Source organism: Ceratina calcarata, unplaced genomic scaffold (genome assembly GCF_001652005.2).
Source record: "Ceratina calcarata isolate Rehan_Ccalc_2016 unplaced genomic scaffold, ASM165200v1 scaffold395, whole genome shotgun sequence".
NCBI classification, from domain to species: domain Eukaryota; kingdom Metazoa; phylum Arthropoda; class Insecta; order Hymenoptera; family Apidae; genus Ceratina; species Ceratina calcarata.
In genome coordinates, this window is record NW_017162871.1 from 48,300 (window position 1) to 59,239 (window position 10,940).

The 10,940-nt window shown below is 40.4% G+C and overlaps 2 protein-coding genes across 2 annotated transcripts in view; one reads left to right on the forward strand and one right to left on the reverse strand.

The window, feature by feature from the left end:
• Positions 1–4,603, reverse strand: part of LOC113464523 (myomesin and myosin binding protein) — a 10,039-nt gene extending 5,436 nt beyond the window's left edge. Inside the window, exons 1-7 of the mRNA XM_026814718.1 lie at positions 4,249–4,603; positions 2,281–2,660; positions 1,846–2,068; positions 1,403–1,690; positions 1,135–1,262; positions 895–1,067; positions 284–659 (exon numbers count right to left, since the gene is read on the reverse strand). Of these exons, the coding sequence (XP_026670519.1) occupies positions 284–659; positions 895–1,067; positions 1,135–1,262; positions 1,403–1,690; positions 1,846–2,068; positions 2,281–2,660; positions 4,249–4,333 (1,653 nt within the window). The 5' untranslated portion in view covers positions 4,334–4,603. The remainder of the gene's footprint in view (positions 1–283; positions 660–894; positions 1,068–1,134; positions 1,263–1,402; positions 1,691–1,845; positions 2,069–2,280; positions 2,661–4,248) is intronic.
• Positions 4,604–9,013: 4,410 nt separating this feature from the next.
• Positions 9,014–10,940, forward strand: part of LOC108626310 (SEC14 domain and spectrin repeat-containing protein 1-B) — a gene marked incomplete at its 3' end in the record, with an annotated part of 12,054 nt that continues 10,127 nt past the window's right edge. The window contains exon 1 of the mRNA XM_018026908.2: positions 9,014–10,694. Coding sequence (XP_017882397.2) covers positions 10,510–10,694 — 185 coding nt within the window. The remainder of the gene's footprint in view (positions 10,695–10,940) is intronic.

Here is a 10,940-nt window from a genome sequence, read left to right on the forward strand (position 1 = left end):
TTTAGGACATGAGTTTTTCTAAAGTACATAAACTTTTGGGATTGATTGTATAACCAGTACATCCTTAATAGCATCAATGAATGTTTTGTTATTTTGAAGAATAATTGTTCCTGATTCATCCTATATAACAAATATCCCAATGTTATGAATTTTAATGCATAATTGTCTAATTATTTTATTGTTTATATAATACAATGAATCTAATGAATTCATGGATACGCAGCAAGAAAAGGCATTTTCACAATAGATAAATATAGAGTATAATGAAAAACAAATTACTCACCTCGCTGTTTGGAACGCTTGTGTTAGCATTTGACCGATCCACGTGATTTTCGTTCACTCTTTCTTCGAGTTTCTTTGAACTGGAATGATCTCTCGATCTGGCCGGAGGAATAGGTGGTTCCGACTGTTCCAGCGTGTCCAACGCGAACGTGACTCTACTGTCAGCCCTTGACGGTCGCACGGTCAGCTTTTGAGCCGATACCGACCGACTGGCTGGACCGAAACTCATATCGTCGTCCAGGTCTCGATTTCGAGCCTCTTCTCTCGTCAGGCTTCTGGTTCTCTGAGTGGGCACCGAGAAACTCACTTCCCGCTTTTCTCGTGATCTGATCTCCCTGTGACTCTGCGATTTGCCGCTCAGCGACGGTGCCATTATGCTGATCATTCAAAGGAATGTATAACAATTAATGTAAATTTCACAATATGAAATGATAAAAATAAAAATTTCTCTAATGAATCAAATTCCCTAAAAAATGTTTCAATAATTAACATTTTACATAAAAATTCGTAATTTATATATTATGTTTCCCCTTGGAATATTTTATAATATTTCATATCATTTTATTGATTTTTCCTAAAATACTTTTTAATTAAATTATTCGAAGAACGTACCCTCTCTTTATATCTGGAATGAAGATTACATCGCTCTCCTCGCTGGGCTCACTGACGCCATACGGATTCTCGGCCTTCACGCGGAATTTATACTCAGACCCTTCGATCAACTCCGACAGCGTCGCTTTAGTCTGTCTACTCGTAGTCGCTTTCAGCCATACGTCCCAACCGATCTGTAGCACAATTTCTAAAATGAATAAATTAACAACTAACAAGGGAATCTCCGTATTTTTAACTAACCCTGTAATACTCGACGATGTATGTGCCAATCTTGCAGCCACCGTCATCTTCGGGCTCCTTCCATGACAGTGTTACCGATCTACCCAGTGTCATCGTGACCGTCGCTTTTCCAGGTGCTGCAGGTCGATCTACAAATAAACAACATTATTTTATAAATATTAAATTAATGAAATTTCATTAATGTTTCTGTTTGCTGAATTTTTAATTAGTATCAAAATAATTTCATTATAATTTAATTATAATCATAATATAAATAAATTATAATGACCTGTGACAGTCACCAGGAATGACGAGGTATCCTCTCCAAGCTTGTTTATAGCTTTAACAGTGTACTCTCCTCTGTCGGCTCGTTTTGCATCGGGGATTTTCAAAATCGACTCGCCGTCCATCGTTTCAAAAATATGTCTTTTATCACTCGAGATTATTTCACCGTCGTGATACCAAATCACCGAAGGAGCTGGTCTCCCTGCCAGTGACACTTTCAATCGAATCGTTTCGTCCTGTTCGAATAACAGGCCGTCCTCGTATTGACGCGGAAGTCGAATTTTTGGAGGTGCTGCAATAAAAGATCATTAAGTTTTTTTATTTATGTTTTGAAGGCGGAAACGAAGGTGCATGGCGATTGAAATCCGAACGGAACCAATGAAGGCGACACGAGCTAATGTGAAATTTGTGTATCCTGCAAGATTTATAAAAGACAATTGTATGAACCTTCTAGTATTAATCTTGCTTTGCTGCTTATGTGGCCGGCTCTATTAGTAGCCGTGCATTTTATTTCACCCTCGTCGTTAAGGGCCGTCTGATGAATCAGGAGCACCGTTTTGCCACTGTCCGTGATGATCCTCGTTCTCCGGCTGCTGAAGATCTCGAAGCCGTCTTTGAACCACGAGATCTTCGGCAACGGCGATCCAGTGAATCGTGCCACGAACTCAGCCTACAGAAACAAAATTATAATTATGATAAAATATTCTTATGATTTTAATTTCTAATTTACGTTCTATTATATCATAATTTTAATTGCAATAAATTAAATGACCAACTACTTTATCTGTATTTAACATTATTGTAAACTATGATAAATTGTCGCATTGAAAGTTGTAACATATTATTTAACGAAGAAAAATTAATATTTTTTTGTCATTTCACCTGTTCGCCTTCGAGAGCTGTTGTGTCTTTGAGTTCAAGTTCGAACTGAGGGGCAGACGCGACAGATCTCTGAAGGGTCACCGTCAGAGGATCGGAGATCTCGCTCGGCCGCGAGAAGCCAACTGCGTTTTGTGCCCTGACCCTGAATTGATAGCGCCATCCTGGCTCGAGGCCGCTCAAAGTCAGCTCCGGGAAGGTGCACAGCCCTGGTGTACTTCGCACCCAGTGCTGTGAGCCGAGCCTGCGATGCTCGACGAGGTAGCCGACGATGGCCGAGCCACCATTACTAGGTGATCGCTCCCAACGGATGGCCACCACATCCGGTTGCGATTCATCCGCTCCTGGTATTAAAATCGGCTTCCCTGGCGGAGCCGGAAGTCCTGTAATGAAAATTTAGAAATAATCTTTATAAAAAATTAATGAGCAATTTTCAAGCTGAACGACGTTGCAAAGTTGTCATACTTCAATAGTAAATTCTACTGGTTATCAAAACATGAACTTTTATTCCTTTACATACAAATAACTTCTTATTCAATATGACAATATATGTATAATATTTCTTGCAGTCAGATTATAATATAATTTTTTGTAATATTTCTTGTATCAGAAAGTATGAACTTTAAACTTTCGATAGTTAGTTTTCTATTTTAATCTGCAGAGTCCAAGCATACTAATTTTAATAGTTTTCATTGACATGAATCTCATATGCTTCAGCGTTAAAGTACAACTTCTTAAACTTTATTATTTTAAAAATTTATTCGGTAATATAAAAAATAACATACTACAATTTAATTACGATCTACAGTGTCTTGTATTTTAATAGAATCACCTTAATAAGTTCCGCACGTGCCATGTCGAATGTACAAGTTCGGGTCCGCAGGTGGCGCACCAAAAATAAAATTTCAAATCGTTTGGCAAGCCGTGGGCCACTGACTCGCTGAGTAGGAAAACTATGCGAGACTCTGAATCGACATTGGATACCGGCTCAACGTGGCTCTCTATACAATGTGTCTATCATTCTTATTGTTAGATTAATTCTGTGCCTATCACTCATTACAGACGTTATGGCAATTGATCGTAGCCAAACGTGCCGAGACAAGAAATATAATCAGACTATAAATAATGAATTAGTGCGCATCTCATGCTTGGTATCTTTTAAAGAGATCAAGTTAAGAAATAATTATACGAAATGAATGTAAGAATATTTAATAGTAATTACGTCTTCGAGTGATCGAAATCTTTTTATGTTGAACACGTTCTATCAGCCGTTCGCCCTGCCCATTGCTCTCAGTCTATTAAAATAAACGCCCCCAACGCGCACGAGTTAATTTTGGACAACCGGCCGATCCGATAGTAAATAAATACACGAGATCTCCCCTGGTGAAACTCCATACAAACTCCCACATACAATGAGAGATATGGTTTCTCATTGACTGTCGTGGAAAATTTCATTGACAATAACTCAAGACGTGAACCGATCTCCCCTACCGGAGCCGAACGATTTGCTAAAGGAACAATCCCACTGACCCAATGAACTTGCTAATTACCCTAATTCCACGTCCATTAGCCATCGGTCGAACGTTGCGCGGGCTTGACAGATCTGTCGGCAGAAGCAGCCTAATTTTAGCCGTCATCCCACTGTCGAGCCAATCGAGAGACGGCGCAGGATCGCCGTTCTCGCAACACCGTTACCGGAAACTCTGTGTTACCGGACGCGGCCGCAGCCACGCCGAACACTCTCCTCCGTCGACCAACCCCCTTCACGTTCCCAAACGACAAGGGGCAACAAGCCATAAAGAGAGGACTTCGAACCAGTGCCGAGTGTCAAGCAAATTTTCACCAGTCGTCGTACAAAAATTCGAAACTATATTGCATATCGTGTTCCGTTCAAAATGGCGTTTTTTTTTTTTTTTTTGCTAAAAACGATTGATCAATTAACGGCATGGAGCGAACGTAAAGCGTGTTTACCTGATCCCTCCCAACGCGGTCTCCTAGCGGCGGAGATGGGTGGCAAACTCTTGTTGTAGTGGCTCTTCGTGGTGGCGTTGCCCATGGTCGCAGCCTCCTCTTCCTCGTCCACGTCGAGCCTGGCTCGACGACGGGTCCTGCGTTCCTGGCCAGGTTTACGGCGGTACCAGCGGACGTCCGGCGATCCTCATCGGTCGCGAGGGATCCTAATCGTTTAGGAAAGGCGGTGAAAGCCCCGAGGTTGTCTCCCGCACTGTCTCCGGCGACGGCTGAGCCAAACCGACAGAGAAAGAGGGAGAGAGAAAGAGCGTGCTCGGCTCGATATAGCGCGAGGCTCGCTGCCGCACTGCCGGACCTCTTCGTGGCCAACGATCGTGGCGACGCCTCTTCAAGCTTCCTCCGCAGCTCGTCCCTCATCTCTTTCCCTCTCGCTTTCTTCACGTAGGAAAACAGTCGGCCGCGTCTGTCGCCGATTTTTCGATCATCCGACTTGATTCTTCTCAGGCTGACCTGTTCGGTTACGTAACCGGTTCGCACCACGAACGCAGCCGGACGTTGCTGACACCTGGCAACGCGAAAGTTAACAAGCACGATTCCAATAAGAAGACTCCGAATACTTGGATGAAATCATCTTATCAATATAATTATACAAAAGAAAATCGTAAATTCTGTCTAGATTTATGCTACAAATTCATTTCTCATTTCTTTATATTTTAAAGAATGAAACATACGTTTTTACCAATTCTGACAAGTCACATTTATGTCCGAATGTAATGATCTATGTGTATGAAGAAAAGGATAAGTAATCAGGAAATATTGAAATTGCACATAATGCAAAACTGCACAAGGTCATTATATATGGAATATCGAAAGTTGCATGCTTATAAATAGACTGCTGATTTTTAAACAAGGTAAAACCTGTGGGGTGTAAATTTAAGAAATTATATTTAGTACCAATGTCCTTCAATCTTTTAAACATGGCATGCACTTTGCTATCGATACCATGCGCAGTTTTTCCGTATTTTTATACATTTTACACACCTAATTTCGCTATATGTATATATTCATATAAATTGCATAGTCTAGTTATTAAAATGCTTATCTATGGATACCTATAAATGCTTTATTTTATACAAAAAATGGATTAAGCTTCGATGCAATGAAAATGTCTTATAACTTTGTGTGGTGTTTTCATGTTGCGAAGTAGGATGAAAAATTAGTCAGATTCTTCGCGGGACGTTCGCGAACTTGAATTCCTGGTGACGTAAAGAGGTGAACGCGTTCGTGACGTCACTGTCCGATATTCTCGCTCTCCCCCGTCCTGATCCAGCATCTTTTTGTTACTCATTTTTACCCTATATACATTGCTTACTCCCACTGGAATGTATCATGCGCCTCGTATTTACAGAGGCACACCTTGCTTTTCACGCTGTTTGGTCAACGCCGGTCACCGACCTTGGCGCGCGCGCGTGCCGCCGATCAGCTAAAATACTTTTGCATTATTCATTAAATGCTAAACGAGCAAACAAATTGCTAGTTACACAAACTTTTCTCTTTTGTTTTTTGATACCTTTAAACAGTAATGAATAATAGATGAATCAAATTGCTGGAGGGAAAAGTGTTTAAAGTTCTAATAACGAGACCATCGAGATTTAATTAATTTTTATTAATTGGGAAATTATATATTTATGTCTGAAAAAATGTGAACTTTCTCATGTAGAGGTTCAACAAGCTGTAAAGAGAATTGTACAAGTTCAAGGTTTATTCGATGCACAATCCGCAGAGATATCAATGTCTTCAGTTAGGTATCAGTGTACGGGGAGAAAGAATTTGAGGTTTCGTGCTGGCCATGGGAACACGTTCATCCGTCCTTCGTGGTCATCTTACATGCCTTAAGTCTTAAGGTATCTTATATCGGTCAATGAGGATAGAAAAAAAAATTATACCCATTTTTTTTTATGTTAAAAATAATTCAAATTCTTCTACACATTTTTTACTCCTCGTCCTTCGTTTCACTTTACTTTAAGCACAGCAAATGTCCCAATTTTTATAAACCTCACAATTTCTGCTCATTGATTTATCATTTTTGAAATTTTTGACATTACAAAACATTTGTAAAATTATAAAAATAAAAGGGATTGACTAGAAATTGTAACGTGAACAGAAATCGTGGTCGTTGGATCATTGTGTGAACTTGAAATCAAAATATTTTACCAACTTACGTGAGTTTAACGGGATAAGAGGTCAGTCGCACCAATAAATCACCTTTCGTCATGACTATTGGAAGAAACGTCTCGTCACTTTGACGCCTGCGATTTCATCCATTCTTTTTGCAATCCTGCATACTCTATCGAGGTGTACTTTCTAGACAGCCCAATTCCTCGTCACTCAGTTCAAAACCAGTCTTGATTAAATTAAGAAATAACGTAACTGTGTCTTACACAATTTTAATAGCGTTGTAAAATAGGATTGATTAGATACAACTAATGTAACCAATTGAGATTCATTAGACGTGTCAATAAATAAAACGGCATTGATAGGATCGATAGGATGAGGAAAATAGGATTGATTAGACACAATCAATGTGACCAATTGAGATTCATTAGATATGTATCAGTAAATATAGTGGCATTGACAAACAGAATGAATCTTTTTTCTTGTTCTATAAATAACAATTATACTACATCCAAAAGCAAAATATTAAAAAACACGTGCGAAATAGCAAATTTATACATGTATGAATATAATTTGTTGGAAACGCAAGAAGCAAAATATTGTTGTATAATAATGTAATAGAATTAACGTGAAAATATAGTGAAGAAGTATGAGCACGTATACAAAATACTGTTTATCCAGAAACTAAAGTAGGCGAAACCAACAGCACTTCCAGCATCGAACTCGCCAACCAACAGTCCCATCCAATGCATGGTTTGGCTACTTGAAAGGCCTCGGTCGTACATAAAAACCAGCGAAGTATTAGACGTTTTTTCTCGTTCGGGTAAGATTTTCGCGGCACGTACTCACGGCGGAATACAAAAGAGGCCACGGCGTCGAAGAAAGAGGCTGCGAATGTGGGAAAAGGAGACGAAGGACCACGAGGAAGGGAAAGGAGAAGGGGTAGACGGTTAATCGGTGCCAGAGTACCGTTGTACCTGAATGGAGCAGCGAGATGGCTTTCGGTTTCCCTGCAGCCTCCGTCGCGGCTGCAGCTCCGTCCTCTCAACCATATCTCTTCTCGTACTCGCTTCTCGGAGTACACGTGACCAAGACTGGCTGCACGTGAAAGCGAGCGACAGTTTTTTCTGCTAGAGAATCGTACCGTGACGTTCGACGGTCCCCGCATTTCCGCCTGCGATTCCGCCGCGGGGCGAACCGTTTACGAGACCACGTGTACCTGCACCTGCGACCCGGGCGCAACAGCTGCTAACTCCTTTCCGCGTTCGCGATTCTGGGTAACACCGTGATAGTCGCCACAAGTTCCAGTTACTCGAAAATCAACGAATTATTCCACGGTGGTGCTATTTTAAGTTCTAATAACGAGACCATCGAGATTTAATTAATTTTTATTAATTGGGAAATTATATATTTATGTCTGAAAAAATGTGAACTTTCTCATGTAGAGGTTCAACAAGCTGTAAAGAGAATTGTACAAGTTCAAGGTTTATTCGATGCACAATCCGCAGAGATATCAATGTCTTCAGTTAGGTATCAGTGTACGGGGAGAAAGAATTTGAGGTTTCGTGCTGGCCATGGGAACACGTTCATCCGTCCTTCGTGGTCATCTTACATGCCTTAAGTCTTAAGGTATCTTATATCGGTCAATGAGGATAGAAAAAAAAATTATACCCATTTTTTTTTATGTTAAAAATAATTCAAATTCTTCTACACATTTTTTACTCCTCGTCCTTCGTTTCACTTTACTTTAAGCACAGCAAATGTCCCAATTTTTATAAACCTCACAATTTCTGCTCATTGATTTATCATTTTTGAAATTTTTGACATTACAAAACATTTGTAAAATTATAAAAATAAAAGGGATTGACTAGAAATTGTAACGTGAACAGAAATCGTGGTCGTTGGATCATTGTGTGAACTTGAAATCAAAATATTTTACCAACTTACGTGAGTTTAACGGGATAAGAGGTCAGTCGCACCAATAAATCACCTTTCGTCATGACTATTGGAAGAAACGTCTCGTCACTTTGACGCCTGCGATTTCATCCATTCTTTTTGCAATCCTGCATACTCTATCGAGGTGTACTTTCTAGACAGCCCAATTCCTCGTCACTCAGTTCAAAACCAGTCTTGATTAAATTAAGAAATAACGTAACTGTGTCTTACACAATTTTAATAGCGTTGTAAAATAGGATTGATTAGATACAACTAATGTAACCAATTGAGATTCATTAGACGTGTCAATAAATAAAACGGCATTGATAGGATCGATAGGATGAGGAAAATAGGATTGATTAGACACAATCAATGTGACCAATTGAGATTCATTAGATATGTATCAGTAAATATAGTGGCATTGACAAACAGAATGAATCTTTTTTCTTGTTCTATAAATAACAATTATACTACATCCAAAAGCAAAATATTAAAAAACACGTGCGAAATAGCAAATTTATACATGTATGAATATAATTTGTTGGAAACGCAAGAAGCAAAATATTGTTGTATAATAATGTAATAGAATTAACGTGAAAATATAGTGAAGAAGTATGAGCACGTATACAAAATACTGTTTATCCAGAAACTAAAGTAGGCGAAACCAACAGCACTTCCAGCATCGAACTCGCCAACCAACAGTCCCATCCAATGCATGGTTTGGCTACTTGAAAGGCCTCGGTCGTACATAAAAACCAGCGAAGTATTAGACGTTTTTTCTCGTTCGGGTAAGATTTTCGCGGCACGTACTCACGGCGGAATACAAAAGAGGCCACGGCGTCGAAGAAAGAGGCTGCGAATGTGGGAAAAGGAGACGAAGGACCACGAGGAAGGGAAAGGAGAAGGGGTAGACGGTTAATCGGTGCCAGAGTACCGTTGTACCTGAATGGAGCAGCGAGATGGCTTTCGGTTTCCCTGCAGCCTCCGTCGCGGCTGCAGCTCCGTCCTCTCAACCATATCTCTTCTCGTACTCGCTTCTCGGAGTACACGTGACCAAGACTGGCTGCACGTGAAAGCGAGCGACAGTTTTTTCTGCTAGAGAATCGTACCGTGACGTTCGACGGTCCCCGCATTTCCGCCTGCGATTCCGCCGCGGGGCGAACCGTTTACGAGACCACGTGTACCTGCACCTGCGACCCGGGCGCAACAGCTGCTAACTCCTTTCCGCGTTCGCGATTCTGGGTAACACCGTGATAGTCGCCACAAGTTCCAGTTACTCGAAAATCAACGAATTATTCCACGGTGGTGCTATTTTTGTGAACAAACATTCCCATCACAGTGCTCGTGCTCGGAACCAGTTTTCGAGATTTTCGGAATATTTAAATCTGACACAAGTGTTCCGTCTTTTTTAAAATGTTTCGCAAAAGTGTAAAAGTGTATTGGTGAACAAGTACTTGTATTTGCTGTTGAAACATGACTGTTTAGTTGAGCTTATAATCGTGATTTTACGAGGTACACGTCCGGTTACAAAACTGCTCTAAGATAAACGGTCATTGTTCTGGTCTGATAAGCGCCAGTGCAATAAGTTGAGTTATGCAAAAAAACTTTAATTGAAAATTGAAGTTCATTAATCAAAGTAAAATCCCAGGTTCATAGTTGTGCAAGAATGGAAATTGATTTAGAAGTGATAAATGAATAACCGAAATGTGAATCATTACTTGATAATTGAAAATAGAATTGAGAGGTGCAGCAGCGAGTGCATCAGGGCTCAACTTTCACTGTACTCAGTGTTCCTTTTGAGATGCAGATTACTCGAGACGCTCCACTCGAAACGCACTAATAATTCCACGAGGCAGTAGAACTTCTGCATCGAGACAAAACCGCATTCTAATTTCCGTTTGAGTGTTCACGGTATGCGGCGAGGCTGTTTTTACCCAGTCAACGAACCTGATCGCACGTAACACAATTCCGTGGATCATTTCGCGTGACAACGATCGTTTAGCCGGTCGATCCGCTTGGCGTTACGCCGCGTCGCGCCGGTCGTGCGCGACAGCCCGCTCCACTTTCCATAAATTATTGCTATTCTTGCCGGAAACTCTCTCTCTATATGCGCGATATTCGAACGGTACTGCGATGAAGTAGAGTTCAATCATGCCCACGAAGAACCTGGAGGCGGTGGATATTTTGGAAGCCCTCGAATCGAAGCTCGCGTATGTACCAGGGGGACGCGACCGCGAGGGAAGACCCTTGATTGTCGTCGATGTTCCTTCGGAACTTCAACCGACTACCAAACCCAGATTGGAAGTTCTCATCGCTTATTTTTTATCCATTTTTAGGTAATTTATTATTAAAATTCAAATCATTGGGTTCATTATTAAAAGAGTTATTCCGTTTTGTCAGACTACTTTCATAAGCCACTGAACATATGTATGTTCAAAAATAGACTTTAGACAAGCTTAACCCTTTGACATACAATGACGTGAGTCATTTTTCTGCCATAATTATTACATAATTACAAATATTATTTTGTACTTAGTTATTTATTTAGATTTATATAGCATTAGTTATTTTACATAATTACA